Source organism: Apteryx mantelli, chromosome 1 (genome assembly GCF_036417845.1).
Source record: "Apteryx mantelli isolate bAptMan1 chromosome 1, bAptMan1.hap1, whole genome shotgun sequence".
Classification (NCBI taxonomy): Eukaryota; Metazoa; Chordata; class Aves; order Apterygiformes; family Apterygidae; genus Apteryx; species Apteryx mantelli.
The window spans coordinates 47,587,050-47,604,462 of record NC_089978.1 but is presented as its reverse complement, the minus strand read 5'-3'; the positions used below and the strand labels follow the sequence as shown (position 1 = coordinate 47,604,462).

Genomic DNA, 17,413 nt, shown 5'->3' with positions numbered 1-17,413 from the left:
GTTTATCCATAGGGTAAGTTTAAGAATTACTTTAAAATGAGGTAAGCCTTCCCATTTCAGAAACAAAGTATAACCACACAAATTAGAAGGGATACAGAGGAAGTTGAACATACTGTTTTTCCACTATACAAGAAACAGCACACACTTTACACTTACATAAGTTTAATGCTATTGCTCCCATGTGCTACTGGCAGGCAAAGAGAGGCATTTTGTTTGAATAGTACAGCCAGCCAATATCAAATGGGGGGGAGGGAACCCTTAAAATAGGATTTTCAAATAGGTGAGGTAATACCATCTAATATAAGCTTTCCCAACTTAAAAACAAACAAACAAAAAGGTTAGAAAAGTGTATGAGAGAGAGGAGTGTTTTAATTACCTAAATTCATGGATAGCACTTATAAATTTGACATTTGTGGAAATCATTCCCGATTTCCTCACCTACAGAGCCCTCGGTTCAAAATTCTCAGCCTTTAAGCACTAGATGTCATCATTTTCCAGAGGAAACAAAGAAGCCTGAACTCAGGTCTTGACAAGTTTGCAAAGGGGAACTTTCGTGGAATATTTACTCTTTTAATGCCATTTACTGGAATGGCATTTCTGACAACATAAGTTTCATCTCAAGTGAACAGCTGCACGCATACAATACAAGTTTAAGGTTATTTAGCTGTTAAAACACTTATAACCTGAAACGTTAAAGCTCGCCTTTAAAAGCGCACAATGACAGAAAACGAGGCTTGCCGTAATTCTAATGTTTCTTGAAACACCTTCCGTGCCATTAACCTCGCTTACCCGGCCACACGCTACGACTTTGCCCAGGCAATGCGCTTGGGTACATCTGCTAGCAACCTCCTGCTAGGCATCAGCATACTGCCAACGTGATTTGGGGTAAGTACTAGAGAAATAGAGATATTATTATGTCAAGCAACGCATAGTTGGCCACTAATTAAAAAAAAAAAGAGAGAGAGAGAGAAAGAGAGAGGAACATTACTGTATTTTTAGGTTACTCTATGTCCTAGAGACTTCGAGACGGGAAGAATACCCTTAATTCAGCCCGTCGCAGAGCAAGTGCTAAAGAAGTGCTTTACAAGAGAGTAAGAAGTCACAGCCTTAATCACAGGCATGCAGCCTTACCGTCCTTTAATTTGGATGGGGGGCGGGTGGAGACGCTGAAAATACACATTTCTGCAAGCTTTAATGACACCTTCGACAAGCAGCAGCCCGCAGCCGCTCACAGAGCAGCAAAGTCTGGGAGCAGCCCTCCCCCGGAGCCCCCCAGCAGGGCGAGCAAGGGGATCCCCCCTCCCCCCGGCGGCGGGGCAGGAGGAGGAGGAGGAGACGGAGGCGGGGGGGGGGGGTGAAGGCTGCGGGGCGCCGCGGAACCCCCGCGGGGGCGGCGGCGGCCTCACCTCGACCCAGCGCCGGGCTTCGGCGAAGGCCGCCTCGCAGCGGCGCTCGGCCTCGGCGGCGCCCTCCATGGCGGGCGGGCGGGCGGCCCGGGGCAGCGGCCCGTCGTCGCCGTCCTCGTCCTCGTCCGCGCCGCTCCTCGGCCGGGCTGGGGCGCGGGCAGCGCCGCTGTCATTCAGCCGCCTCCTTTTAACGGCCCGGCCCCGCCCGGCCCCGCCCCCTCCCGGGAGCTCCCGGCACTGGGCGGCCGCAGGAATTTGGGAAGCCGCCGGCGGTCACGCGACGCCCCCCGCCGCCGCCGCCGGGCTGCCCCGCGCACGGCAGGCGTAGCGGGGCGCAGCCGCGCCTTGAAGCAGGTGGCGCCGCGGGGCGAGGCCGGCCCGGCCCGGCCCGGGCCCCTCCGCCGGCCGCGCACCGCCGCGCCGCGGCGAGCCCGGAGGGGCGCGGGGGGCGGCGGGGCCGGGAGCGCGCAGCGGTGCTGTCCCCGCACGGCACCGCGCTGCCCTGCCGCTGGGGGCGGACATGCACCGGAATAAGGGCAACTCCGCGCCTGCCTAGCTTCTAAAAACTCCTTGAGCTCCTTTTAATGTTGAATTCGAGTTAGTTTTTTTCCTACTCGAATTTTTCTTTCCATAAAACTTTTCCATAAGCAAAATGCAGTTGCTGCCTGCATCTTCTGCTTTTATGGTCTGTGGCAGAGCATGGCATAAGTTTAAGGATTATGAAGAAAAAGTAATTTAGAATTTGTACTGGACACGAATTAGCTTCTCTTGACCTGTTTACTTGGCAGCATATCTTATTTCTGCTCTGACTACAACCTTCCTACAATGGGAATGAACATCTTGGGTTGCCTTGATCTCTTATCAAGAAGCTATTAGCCATCAGTTTCTGTAGTATATAGAGATCTGTTTTACTTCGTAGATGAATGAAAACCCCATGATTCAGGTTGAAATAAATTCTGCAGGATGTGTTTAACATTTATTAAAGTTACAAATGCACAGAAATCATGTAGCTAGCTCCTCATGGTGGTATGATTTGAGATCTCAGTGCTACAGAGGCAGTGATGAATGAAACGACAAAGTTATACTTTTGAAACAATTTTTCCTCACTCCTCTTTCCTGCCCCAAACCAGATCAACCATAAGAACAAATACAGACCAAGAATATGCATTTCTCTATAGTGAAACGCATGAACTAAACAAAGCAACCCTATCATCTCAATATTTAGCATTCATCACCACAAAAGTTAAAAAAAAAAAAAGTCAGCATGCATGTGCTGCTGCTGGCTGACATGAATTTGCATTATTGTCATTACTAAATGTTTTGTTTGGAAAACTATTGCAGCAGTTCCCATTAAGGCCTGCCTTTTCGCCTAATATAAATTATGATGCTCAACCTTAAGTAGGAGAAAAAGGCAGTAATAACCACAAACATTATAGAAATTTATTTTCAAATAAATTAGTTTCTATGAAACAGGTTTTAGAAAAAGAGTTCATGTTTAAGAAAATAGTTTCCAAGTTTTCTCACTTATTTCTGGTTGTTTTATGTCACTTCAAGGCAAATCAGATTAAACACTTTAATCATAAGGAAAGTAATTTTTTAGATCAAATATCTCAGTAATTCTCAGCAAGTCCTCCTTTTGGTAAGCTGCATGGACCACAGCAGCTTTCAAGTAGAAGTCATTCACTGAGTAAAACCACTGAGGTTCCAACATATACATTTTTTCCAGAAAGTGAATTTTAAATCAACAGTTTTCCTATATAAGCCAAAACAACCAAGATAGTTCAATATTCCTTTGCACTAACAAGATAAGTCACCAGACTTGTAGATCAGAAAAACATTGCATAATCCAGGCACGACTGCTAGTTTATTGGTGACAAGTAGCAAACTAATTTACTCTGCAAAACAGAGCCTTTCAGTTTGTGTGCTCCCAGGGATAAGTCAAGCAACAGCTCACGTCATATTCTTTTCATAAAGAGTTCCAAAAATATTTGATGCCGTGATATTTTCCATCAAGGCAGGTTTTTTCCCTTCTTAAGAGAAGACACTATTTATTTTCTAAGTGTGGGCTGTAAGTGTATTTATTTTCTAAATATGACATATCAATGACAGAAACCACTTTTTTCTCCTTCTCACCTTGTTTTAAACGTGCAGCGATGATTAAAAGGAAAATGCATTACTCTGCCTCTTAAATCTTTAACATTCCTCAACAAAATGCTTGTAATACTATGGGAAGATTTATGCTGATATACTTAAAAGACTTTCAACAATCCTGAGCAGTTAATAGTACACCAGCTCCATTCAGCTAAAATTATCTAAGTGCTGAACATGCATCATCACTTACCTCCTACATGCACCATTTCCATAACATGATATGTACGGCCAGCCCGAACTGCAGGAGCCAAAGAGGGATTTCCTGGCAGTCCCGAGCGCTGAACACCTGAAGCCAGAGCAGGCTACACACCAAGGGGGTTAGGCTCTGCCAGGGCCCCACAAGTTTGGAAATGCTGCATTATTTTCCCACAGAGCTTGTGCTAATAGCACAGCCTGGACAGACCACGCAACGTCCGCACAGGCATCGTGGCATGGACGGCTCGGCCGAGCCCCTTTGCCTCTGTTCAAAACCTTGCTGGACTACTAGCTGGACCAGCAAAGCATGCATGCCACGCTTCTGGTGTCAGAGTTATCTTTGGCATTGAAAAACCCCTGTTATTTCAGCATCTTGCAGATCCCTTCAGTGTTTGCGATTCTCAAGACAGTTGCCAGCGCCTGTGCCACAGCATGGTATTACAAGCACTGGAAGGCCACCACGCCGCACGTGTTAGCTAAAACCTTATTTCTGCAACGCAGTCTGTCAAAGATTTCAAACTAGCAAGGAACTGTGCAGTAAGCAAATACAGTTCAGCATAAAACTTGACACGTCTCTGTTAATCTTAGCTGTGATCTCAATCTTCAGAGAACCTGTGCCATCTTGTATTAATAATCCAGAAATTAACACTGAACGTAAAACAAAACAGAAGGAAACCTTACCCTAGAGAAAGAGTGTGTCATCTTTCCAAATACTAAGAATTCTTATTTACAATCTTTTACTTAAGGTTCAAAATACATTCATCCAATGTGACCAAGAAAAATCCTACCCCAATTTTACTACTCTAACCTCAGTTATAATAATTGATAAAAGTTCAGTTCTGAAGTTATTTTGGGTATACAATAAGCATTTACACAAAAATGCAGCCCCAACATTTAGCACCTAACAATATAGACATCTTATGAACATTCACAGGCATACATGGTGTGAATATTTCCCTACATTAGGCAACTGATGTAGTTAAACAGTTTTGAATTGCACTTCCTCTTCCCCTCTTTCCTCACCCTCCTCATCCTAAAAACACCTTATCTTTATCAGCTATGGCTCAGTTTCCTAACTATAATCCTCTGAGTCATCTTTAACACAAAATATGCAATATCCCAATTATATTGTGGCAACTTTGATTTTATGATATCAGCAGGAAAACAATGCAGTTGCTCTGTTTAATAAAGCCTTTGATTTTTATTTAAAAGGAGGTTTCAGGGCTTTACTAGTGAGCATGGCAATGTAAAGCAAGTTTTCTGTAGCGCAAGTTTTCTGAACACTACCACATTTTATTGGGAGAAAAAAAAAAAACGCTGAAAATGGAAGCTCAGTAGTGTTCTTCTCCCCCCCCTCACTTTTCCAAACAGCTCACTTACAGAAAACAGACTCTGTTGTCAGAGGACTCTCCAGGTGACATTTTTAGACAGACACTCTCTGACTTTTTCTTTAGAGTGCAAAAGATGTTCTTAAGTGATAAAACAGCCTCCTAGGGCCTGTTTCTTTTCAAAAAGAAGAAAAATTCTGCCAGATTGCTTCTAGCTTAATCCCATTCATTTTACCTGTAATGACAATTGATAGAGAGTGAAAGCACACTCTGGAATACTGAGGGATCGGTTTCTTTTGCCAACAGTCTTGATTGGAAGCCAACCTGAATCATTTCTCTTCAAAGCAACAAATCAAGGAAAAATACCATGGCATCTCAAAAAAAAAGTGCACATTAAACAAAACTGATCTTCAGAGAATCCTAAAGCATAAGGTTGTTTAGCCCTCCCTCAAAACCATTACCAAAGCAAGTGTACAAATTGGTCAGCAGTACCTAAAGATCCAGCGTGAGTGGTGGAGGGGAGGGCATAGAGAGAGGATATCACACAGCATTCAGTAATACCACCTGACAAATTTACAATAGATATGCCTAAAGGAAAAAAGTATGACAATCACGGCTATCTTAAAACCTATAGGATGTTTTTGGTCCTATTACACAAGAAAGTAATGAATTGTTTTAATGAAATCTATCATTTATTTCAGTTATGTGAGATACTTCACACTGCTGTATTCACCTGTCTGTTCCCTTCCCAGCCCTAGCATTTGAACTAATATTTATTACTACAATGGCTTTTCTTTTCTTTTCTTTTTTTTTGGGGGGGGAGGGTAACGTAAAAAGCCATGTTTTTCACAAATAGCAAACAGTGGTTGAACTAAAGCATTTGGCAGTTTATTTACACTATTAGGCTTGAAAGGCAAAATTAAATTTTATTCAAGATGTAAAGATAAGATAGCTTTAAAATGTTAGTGCTCAACAACAGTAAATAGAAACAGTCCTCTATTTAGGCTTTTTTTCTTCCATTTCTTTATTAGCAAATAATGCAGTGAAAAACTGCCTTTGCCTTCTGAGTCACCTGCAAAGTTCTTATAATATTCCTGTATCATTTTAACTAGAAGTAAGATGCAGATAGCCTCAGACTTCAAAGTTTCTACTCATTAACATACCACATACTCTACTCCAAATGTTAGATATGAATGATAATCCTGCTCGAAATTAGCTCATCATTATTATGTTGATGAGCTGGGATGGAATATCACAGACAGTAACTCCCAAATCTTTAAAGGGGGAAGTGAGGGGAAAAAACACTCCAGCACACAGACGTCTTGCACAAAATGCATGCATGTGTATAAATACCCAATTTGCTTTAGGAACAAGCAGCAAGATATAGCAAGGACAAATCCAAAGTTTATTCCACGTGTGCTACAGTTAATCAACACGTTAGGGAAGTATCAAAATCTCTACTATTAACATATGGCAAGAGTTTTATTGTTACAATACTTTGTGATAGATTAGCCCAATTGGAAAAGGCTTAAGCTGCAGACAGTGCAATTGCATTAAATCTTAATTCTTCTGGGTCACGTTCCATGAATTTCTTGCAAACTTCTATTGCATCCTGAAAGAAAACAAACAAACAAAAAACCTTACTCAAAAAAGCAACTGAAATATAACCAAAATGGACTCTTCCATAGAGGATTACTAATTAATAATAAGAGACATTTATTTAAACTGTATTTCTGATCTGAAGTTGCCCCTATTCAAGATTTACAGTGCTCAAAAAGGCAGTAGAAGAGAACAAAAGCTGTATACAGAACTTTAATTTTTGTTACTGAATATTACTTTGTGCAACAGGTACATGTTGTTCCTCTGACTTTCCAAATGCAACTCTCAGGTTTGCCTCTACACTAGTACTGCTGTATTCAGAAACTTTTTCTTTGTCTCAAGATGAACCTAAGCTGTGTGGGGTAAGTGAAAGATTATAAATAATTCTTTCATCTAGCTTTAGGGTGCAATATGGAAAGCACATGTTATCAGTAAAATAGAAAAAAAAAGCCACATATGGAAGAATAAAAGCTTTACCCAACTTCTGCCCCCACCTCCAAACAAGCACAAATTGCATGCACACTTTATAGAGATTAAGTCAACACTACTAAACTGTAAGAGGTTTTGTTTGTTTGTTTTTGAGTTTCTCTGGTTTCTTCCTTTTGTAAAGCTAATCCAGACTGGATACTCTAATGGTCAGATCTATGCATTGCACTCTCTCAGCTTCAACTTGGCATCATTCTACTGGGATCAAAGTTTATTTTCGCAATTAAGTGCATTCCTTTTGGATTCATTTCTCAACTAAACAGCTCCTGACACAAAAAAGCAACCAAAAGAAACCATAAAGCTAAAGGAGAATGGTTATTGGCAAGGAGGAAAGGGCACGAGAGAAAAGGTGCTGGAAGAGGATTCAACCTAGGTCCAGCATGGCACCTATCAAACTATAACTAAAGCAAAGGAAAGAAAATGAAAAATTACTATTAAGTTTTCAAACTGATCGCTTCATCTCATGTGCGACTAAGACACCAGTAGCATAGGAAAATCTCAGCACAAAAAAAAATCTGCCTGATCATCTGTTATGATCAACCCTTCAGATCTTTCATATCATAATACTCTCATCCAGAGTCATACCATGTGCATTCTGAAATATCCATTTTAAAACTGAATGAACATAATTGTCTCACCATCCCACTCACTCTACACCAACAGAACCATAAAAACAACAAGTCTGAATTTTGTTTAGCACCATTTAAGATGGTTTTCTATTCCTACCTCTAAGAAAGAATCGTCACTAGTTTCCCCATGGTTTACTGGAAATGGCTTGCGCCCATCTGTTGAAAAAAACAGGATTAAACAAAACATTTATAAAATTAAAATAGAAAAACTTCATTTTTTCAATAAAGAATAATTTAAACAGATTTTTCCTCTCTTCACTTACAAAAGTGCCACCTCATTTTTCATAAAGAATTACACAAATTATAACATGTAGCTACTGCCTGGTCTCTCTTCCATTGTTGCCTGCTTCAGAAGATACCATTATGTACAATCTGTTACATTAAAGTTTTCAATAAAATGTTACAGAGTATTTAATCATTTCTTTTTTTCTTTCTTTTTTTTTTTTAAGCTGTGAGTTGCAATTGTTTTAGCGCTGGTATAGTACTTTAGTTTCTCAGGTAGAGAAGAACAATTGAAACTACTCTTAATGGATATACACAGACTGCTGTGCATCTGTGGTCTTTGACAACTGTGATCAAGGACTCTGATCAGCAGAACAGACTACCAAACCAACCACTTTCTAAGATTTTGAAGAGCAAAAGGCATAACTGAAATATTATCCTAATTAAAAAAAAAAAAAAAAAAAAATCAGTGAACAAACCCAAAATGATTTAGGTATTAAATATGTTCATAGCATTTAGAATAGTTGCCATAGCTAGATTTTTTTCTTTGCAAAATAATAATGCTATCACCATCAATATTTTTTAAATGCTTTTGTTTGTAGAAAACTCTAAAAATGGTTCAGGTTACTTGTGAAGAAGTAACAATATGAGAACACATGTCAGGATATCTTAAGTATTTACTAGACCAGATTCCCTTTTGGCTCTGTCCTCTCTTTTAAAGAGTTTTCCCTCCCCAAAGATTCCACTGAATTTGGCAATGTGTCTAAACTACATTTTCCCTAACTAAAAATAGATTCTATGTTAGAACACTTCTACATTTACAGTAATGAACACCTAGTTCACAGAACAAGCATGATGAGGATTTAACAATGCAAAATCCTCAGAACATGCCAGGAAACAGAACTGAATGCCCTGCACTGTTGCAAGCTCAGTTCGATTGGAATTTTTATATACATCTTGGCACAACAGCATTTTAATTCCATTTGCCTATAAATAACATTTTCTATGGCAAAAACATCATGAGCATTTAACGTTCATGTGGTTCCCTAGAGTCTGCTGCCTGCCAAAGCCCACATGCTGGCCGCAGCAATTGAAGCCAGTGAATGAAACAAAAAACCTTCTCCTGTTTTCCTACTTTCAAGTATTTTTTGCTTTCTTCCGCTAGTACAGAAAGAAGTTATTTTAAGAACAAAGGAAATAGTATTAGCATTCCACTATACAGTTGAGCTAAATGCCTCATTTTTAATGTTAGCAAAAAATGAAAGTGGATTTTATCTTGCATCATTCTTATGGAGTGGAAAATAGATAAATATGATAATCATAGTTTACAGTATGCTTTAAGTAGAACAAATTAATGCACAATGCAATGATAACATGGAAATAGTAGCGCACAGCTAAAAAATGAGCCATCCATCATTACACACAACATATTTTGAAATTTATTGTCATAAAATATTTATAATGCATCCTACAGTAGTTGCCTCACTATTTGATCTAGTTCACTGACATCGCATATACAGCATCATGGAAAAATAGAAATCTGTGTCTACTGTTCATGAACGATCACTGTTATTATTTCTTATATCCACCTTAATATTAACATAAGCATTTCTTACATATCACTTATGCCCCAGGTTTTAATTAATTTTCCCCTGTTAAGGGCATTGCTTAATAACATGTTGATTTTCAAACGGTTTTAAATCCAAAGAAATAGCAAATATTCCCACCATAAAATATTGCCAAAATTACTTTAGGAAGGACCAGAGTGACTTGCAGTTTTTAAATCCTAATCTATTTGCTAGTTTTCTGAAGCACCTGCAGCAAAACCTAGTTGCCCAGCAACATGTTTAAGATTAGAATCATTAGAGAATATTTGAGCAGAACTTGGTGCTACACAATATGAAAAAGGGGGGAAAAAATAGCTGTAAGTAATTCAGAAAACAGAGACTACTGTTTAGAAGTTAACTGTCTAGTGACCACAAAAAGGTAGATTAAGAGAATAACCAGCCTATAATCAGTTGCAGAATATTAGTATCTGCTAGTATTCTGATTACATAATTTCAATTTTAACTATAGTACTATTTAATAATATAGCTAACACTTCTGTAGTTGCCTAAAGTTTATTAATTTTTCCACAAGCAATTCAGGGACACAACTATAACAATATTTTCCTCTCTGAAAGGGTGAGTGTTCATTAATCCTTTCTTGCTTCCAAGAAAGAATTCTTCTTGGTTCCAACTGTTTGACAGAAAGCCCCCCCCCACCCCCAACACCCTCAAACAAAACCTAGGAGGCAGCTGAAAAGAACCTAAGCCCTACAAGAAATCAAATAATCTGTCACAAAAATTAATTATTAAACAAGATTACCACTTGTATTTGCTTCAAACAAATGAAGAGTGGGGATAAAAAATGTTCTTACCCAATTCATAGAGATGGCCACCTACATTAACTAATGCAATAAAGTGAAGATCTACTTTTTCATCTATACTTGGTGCCTGCAAAACAAAAAAACATAGTGTTCACTAAAACTCTTATCACAATGAAGTTAACTAGAATATATCATCACAATATGCAAAACACCTAACTATTAGATGGATAGAGGTTGCAAGTGTGAAGCACATCCTGGCTGTATGCGTAATGGCGTAAGTCACACCACAGAACATTTTGAAATATAATGACATTTCCTGCAAATGCATACATCAATAAGAATCATTTCAGTAAGGTATCTGAAAGTGTTCCCAACAGTAAGTTTACATAAGAGCTTCATTTTTCACTACCAGATTACAAGTAGTATCAACTCAAATACATCAGCATTAAAACCAGATACTTATATAAATAGCAACTCCTTCACTAACCCACCTACTGTAACAAAACAAAGTGAATGCAGGACTGCACTCTGAACCTGTAGTATTTTAAAACTGAAGGTATTTGCTTAGTCAAATTAATTTTGCTTGCAAGTCACTTATAATACAGTTAACATGTTCTCCCCTCGCAAGCAGTAGAGAGAAACAGACATTCCCAGGGTATGATTCATCCATCCCAAGACATGCACTAGGTAGACAGGGAAATAATCAGAGATGCATACAGCTCCATTTGTCTCTGAGACTTCTTGGAGAAGAGCATTTGTCTCAGAGATTTCAGGGTGGTATCATAGGCATCACCACTGCATATCAAGAAAGCACTGCAGTGCAGGGACAGCACATTTGAATGACATGATACAAATGGTCACAGTTGGTAAAAATCTGGTACAGTACTGCCTTACCAACTGTAGCAAGCAACAGCTTTCTCATGAGAAGACAAGCATTCAGTGCATGGTCCACCTGCCAGTATACTCTTCCAGGATCCACTAAGCAGGGGATTTGGAACTTCTGAGCCAAATGATGTATCGCTACTATTGGGTTCAATAGCCCAATGGTGGTTTTATTTCCTCATGAATCTGTCCAATCTCCATTTGAGTCCATTTACAGCCCATGATCCACAATACAGTTAGACAATATACGAGGGGATGGGAAAAAAGCACCTCAGTGTGTCTTGAAGAAACTATCAGGCAGCTGGCTTATGTGGAAATACATTTGATGCACTCTCTTCCTCTATATTTAAATGGAAATCTCTACTTTTAGCCTTCTGGAAATTGCTTAAAGCACCTCAGAATCTAAGAGCTTGTCAGGAACCAAGTACTGCGTAAGATGGGTTGTGGACCTTGCAGTTACATCATGCTTTCAAGATTGGGTTAAAAGTTCCCCTCTTCATGGTCATGAAGTAGGACTTCAAAAGCTGATCCAAGTTGAAGAAATGCAACAAACAGCCAAAACAATAGCGGGAAGGACAAGAAGTCAGCATAAGTACTTCAACAGATGAAGAAAGCTGAAGACCACAGCATTACTGAGGAGTTGGCCACAGCTTACAGAAATCCTGTGTGACAAGAAAAAAAGCACACAAAGAAAAAACCTCACAATCTCTCCCCACCCTCACCAATATCCATCCGCATGACCAGATAAAAATATGAGAGACTTAAATATTCTGCTTCACAGGGCCTAGAAGGAAGAATGAAGAGGACTTCTGCTACTTATGAAGAGGAGACTATCAAAGGGACACGAGCACCTTTCCACTAGAAGGCCAAGCAGCCTTTTTGCTTTATGGCACATGTGGATTGCCCTAAAGGATTTTGCTTTACCAAATAAAAAGTAAGGCCAAATAAAGTAAGGATTTGGAAAAACAAAACAAGCAGCTTCTAGAGTTTGGCTACATCAGTACTAAACTTTCAAAAAAGCCACAGGCTTCAGCAAATTCCTGAAAACCATGCAAAACAGTGGCTGACAACCAATGGGCATAACAGCAAGGGACCATCAACCAACCGTTTGCATGCATCAAACCATGTGCTACAACAGCCCAAAGGTAGGCAAAACAGTCCTTGCTAATTCTCACGTTGCCACCTAATCCCAGTACAGGCAATGACTTCACAGCTGTCCACATATCAAATTGTGTCAAACTATATAGCACAAAAAGCTACTAACTAGGAAGATTAGGTTTAAGAAATTTCAGAGTGAGTGGAAAGACTGCTACCAGTTAGTTCCACTTTATGAAGAAAAATGGCTTAACATCTAAAAGCTTGCTTCTGACTACCTGGGTACAAACTGACTTAACTAGACAGCTCAAAGTATCACAATTGTATTTTCAGAGGACAAATCTCTATCTGAGATTCCCAACATTTATTTTTGCTCAAATTTAGACCAAAACACAATTGTTCCTTTGACCGTTGAGGCCTCTGTTCTTTGCCAACTTTTAATAAGGACCTTTTCTATAGAGATAGGTACTGGGCATGCCTTCGATGCTGAATCTATATATAGTTGGAAGATAGACAGTGGACCCATCAAGAAAAATATGATTAAGTTTTCACAGAATTTATTTAAAGAGATTGCTATTCCTATAGAATATAGCCATGGTTGTTTTTGAACTTGTCGAATCCGAATAATGTGCCTCCATTAAGTGTTATTACCACAGCCTGTAAGGAACATAGCTTTTATATTTTAAATTCACAGTTGTCATAGAAAAAAAGTAAGTAACCTCAGAGGAAGAAAGAGCCATGCCATTTTCATCTAATGTAAATACTAGTAAATATTATAATACTAAAGAGTAGATCTGTTCCATTTCTTGAAAATGAGGCTTATTTTTGACTGACAATTATTTGCATAATACAGAGAGACAATAGGGTCTGGATCATCAAGTTGACCTATAATTTTGTATTATAAAAATATGTTGCTTAGGATTTAGACAAAACAAGCATCTGGATTAAACCTTCCCCATATGATGAATCTGATTCAGAATCCCCCTACACCTCCTGGGGGAATAAAGCAGCCATTTGCCTGCACGTGCACACACACCGGCACACACCAGCCGAATAAACTTACTTGTCAGGCCAACTTCTATTTCACTGAGAAGCTCTAGCAATTCTAGAAACAGAAGATTTTAAATTTCAAAGGGAGGGAAAGAACAGGGAATAACACCTTCAGGAACATGACTCTTGTGGTTTCCATGAAAAGCTACACCTTTGGCAAAATTTTCTGCTTTTAATAAACAGTCTCCATAAATGCTTAAAAGAACACAGAGGAGTCTCCTGATCACTCTTCTTGTCAAAGACCAGTATAACATCAATATCAGCCATGCATTGGGATTGCCTATTCCCCTGATTTTTTACTTAGTGCCACACTTAATGTGCAGAAAGAAAAAGCAGATTTGAATGATCACATGGAAGAACCATCAGGAAGGGGAAAGGCACAGGAGTCTGAAAAAGATTCATTCTCTGATCAGAATTTGGAACTAATCTCTGGGATTAAAGACATTTTTCAAGTCTTCTGAACAGCTACAGCACTCTGTGAAAGAAAATTCATATTTCCTTTCCATCCAAAAAGACAGAAAGACAAATATCTCAAGTAGCTTACATAAGCTTGAATTATGGTTTCAGTCTTAGTACAACCTGTATTGCAGGAACTTATGCCTTAATGGACATGACTTTTCCAGTTTAATCTGTTTAAGAGAAAAAAACCTCAAAAGTAACATCCAGCAAACTTGAAAGTGATTTGATTAAAAAAAAAAAAAAAAAGGATGAAAAGGATAAGAAGTTAAGCAAAGTGATGATGCTAAGAATATTTTCTTAATCATAATTTGTCCTCAAGCTATTGAGATAACCCTCAATGATAACACAGTGCATCTCCATGGATCGCCAGTTTCATATACTTTACATGTTTTAGCACACAGACTGAAAGGACAACTTTCCAGCCTTTTGGTGTTTTTTCATTATTTAATATCTAATAAATATTTCTCCTTCTGCCTTCCAATGTCATTCATTCCCTTCTTAACAAGAAAAGCTTCTCTCTATTATTAATGGCATTCCAAGGTTCTCAGAAATGAGAACCAGAGTTGCTGTGCTGTCTGATTTTGGATACCAAATTAAAGGCACCTGTGTGAGTCTTGATTTTTCAGAGGATGTGACTGCCTTTCTCTGCTGACTTGGATATTCAGATTAAATAATAAACTATTGCTGACTGTTGTGAAAAGTCAATTTTAATTGACTTCTCTCAGGCTAGTACCCACTAATTAATGTTATCTCCTGTTGTTCTGAGAAATTCCTTGTTTTCACCTTTTACCACTGCCCTGCGTGCTGCCCTCTACTCACAAGCTGCTACATTCTTCATTCTTGCTGTTGCATTAATCTTCAGAAACCCAATGGCACAATCTTATGCCCAAAAGCTTGTCTACTCTTAGGCTATTTATATCAACTGGTCTAATAAAGACCATTTCATCTCCTATACAGTTCATCTTCCTAATATATTTAGACTGTTATCATCTAAAAGTTAGTATTCAATTTTCATACATTTGAAACATTTTGATCTTCAAATGTTGCTAATTTAGGACAAAACTGTTTATCCAATTTGATCTAGAGTTGGTGTCTTTTCCCCCAAAGTGCATTTTTGGGACAAATACGCAATTGGGGAAAAATGTTTCTGTCTTGCTCCCATGGATATGCTGGGCAAGCGCTCACCTCACTCAGCTTAGAACTTTGTTGAAGGACCACAATATAAAAGCAGGCTCAATATTACACGACAGATTTCAGGAAGCTGCTTCTAACTAAATCTTATCTACTGATTATTTCCTTACACTTGCTCTTGAGAGAATGAATTGAAGCAATAAACCTCAAACCAGTTCAGAAGAGTATTTTGCATTACAGATAGGTAGTGACCAAAACAAAACAAAGTTGTGTAAGTCAAGACTGGCATCAAGAGTCTCTGGTTCTGGAAAAAAAATAGGTAGAGACTGATAAGGAGAAGACAATTTTGCAGAACCTTGAAGAGTGAAAAGATACAGACGCATCGAATTCAAAGACCAAGATAAAAGTAACTAACAAGTCTAAGAAAAAAAATGTTAGGGGTTTAAATATACAGTTTTACTCACAAGGATTTATGAGAAAAGGAAAAAAAAACTATTCACATACACATTTACACAAGAGAACTTTAGATGTGGTTTGCGTTCAGTAAGTTTTGAAGTAAAGGAAGAAAGGTGATGCAATCCCCATGGTGTAGATTAGGCCTTTGTAATGTTTCCATTTTGAAGTGCAGAACATACTGACTCTATCCTTTGGCAAATTTCCTTTATCTGCCTATGAAAGGTATTTGAAACCTGGTTAAAAGTACTTCAGTTAAAACAATGACCACTGGCATGACGATCACAAGTTTCAGCAAGATTATTTCTGGCTCATTCTCACTGAACAGAGACATCTCTATTCACACTCAATATACTGCAGTAAGTTGGCTGTATCTGGAATGCTCTGGAGCTTCACAGCCTAACATACACGTAACAGCTTACTTCAGATCAATGTAGCCCTTGTCCAGACTACAGAAAAGGAATTTACAAAAGAAAGGTGTGAAGGGACTATCTAATTGGGAGTGCTGACCCACAGAATGGATATGAAGTTCCTTTGCCAAACATTGTTTTATATATTTTTCTACCATGCTGTCCCTTTAAAGCTTATTAACTCCTTTATGCCCCGCTTGCAGCTAGAACATGCAAGTGCCAAGTTAGATAGGATTCCAGGTTGCTGGATGGAAGCACTTGGTTTTGAATGGGAGGATGTCAAGCAAGAAACTGAAATTCAGAGGTGGGGCCCAGAGTATCTAGATTCAGGAGGATTATTCAGCAGTGTGCTGTTCTAAACAGCTATTTCTTGTTTTTAAAAAAGAGCAACTTCAGTCCAACACAGAAATTAAAGGTCGAGTAGCTGAGATGAAAAAACAGAGCATGTTTTCCCATTTGAGAAGTGTAAAGAAGAAGATAGAATTAGGAGATTACCATGACCTAGAAAAGGCAGCAAGATGATCCCAAGGCAAGTAGAGATTCTAAACTAAAAGAACAGATGAGGTAGAAAAATAAGAGATAACATGTGTTGAGGAAGGGTCAACAACAATGAAGCATGTTGTTATCTAAGGCTTAAAAACTCACTGCATCTACTGCCATTTATCAGGTTTGCATAGAATATTTCAGTACAGTATTTTCAATATTTTCTCTATTACGTGTCCTTAGCCATCTGAAGACTTCATCAAGTCAAAGAAATCTTTTGAGAACAGAAAGTAGTTTTATTTAAGGAGCAGAAAGTCAGTCTCCCACCACTGACTTTTGCTTTCAATTCTGAAGAAATTTACTGTCTGTCCATCAATGTTTATGTAGGAGAACTGTATTTATAACTACAAGGAAGTTCAAATTTATTTTAAACATAATGTACAGAATGTTTTTCCCCCCGCAAATTTAAATGAAGAGGATTCTGAATAAAAGCAATGCTAAAACATTTTCATACAATACTCAGACCAATGCAGCTGCACTGTATGTCTAGCAGAACAATCAGTTCTGTAGTAACACTACTTCGTTGAAGCCATGATGTTTTAGGGGCATAGACAGAACAAAGGTTGAAGGTAAAGGTATTCCCCCCCCCCCAATTAAACCAACTAAGATCACTTTAATGACCAAAAGCTTATTTTTTCCAAGTTATACTAATTACATATAGTTCATATGTTCTTGATGGTACGCTGTACAAAAGCGTAAAGACAAGAATAACCTTTTAGTTACCAGTAAGTGTCAGACTGTACATTGTATTCAGTGATAAATCTTTGCTAAATAAAATCTTTGCTAGATAAATCTAAGTGGAATTAACAAGTAATATCTTAAAAATCAATTTTGGCAGCACACTTTTGTATTGCCAGACACAGTTGTGTTGAAGGTCACTTATTTTCTGAACGAAATTATAATTTAAACATATTCCAAACAAATGCTCACTGCTAATGGATAACTATTTCTTTAGAAATACTCTGAAGTAACCCTCCCCCCCTCAAAAAAAAGGAGGGGGGGGGGG

General features: G+C 38.6%; 2 protein-coding genes across 9 annotated transcripts in view; both read right to left on the bottom strand.

Annotated features, from left to right (window-relative positions):
- The window catches only part of LMO7 (LIM domain 7), a 137,361-nt gene extending 135,907 nt beyond the window's left edge, over positions 1-1,454 (bottom strand). For 4 of the 7 annotated variants that reach the window (XM_067292827.1, XM_067292849.1, XM_067292858.1 and 1 more), the window contains exon 1: positions 1,407-1,444. The gene's annotated coding sequence lies outside the window, so the exon portion shown is untranslated. Of the gene's footprint in view, positions 1-1,406 lie in introns of all 7 variants that reach the window. The other 3 variants (XM_067292873.1, XM_067292841.1, XM_067292867.1) reach the window with 3 other exon arrangements.
- A 5,010-nt stretch (positions 1,455-6,464) lies between these two features.
- Positions 6,465-17,413, bottom strand: part of UCHL3 (ubiquitin C-terminal hydrolase L3) — a 43,016-nt gene continuing 32,067 nt past the window's right edge. For both annotated transcript variants that reach the window (XM_067292814.1, XM_067292810.1), the window contains 3 exons: positions 10,436-10,511; positions 7,892-7,950; positions 6,465-6,692 (listed from right to left, as the gene is read on the bottom strand). In XM_067292814.1, coding sequence (XP_067148915.1) covers positions 6,609-6,692; positions 7,892-7,950; positions 10,436-10,511 — 219 coding nt within the window. In that variant the 3' untranslated portion in view covers positions 6,465-6,608. The remainder of the gene's footprint in view (positions 6,693-7,891; positions 7,951-10,435; positions 10,512-17,413) is intronic.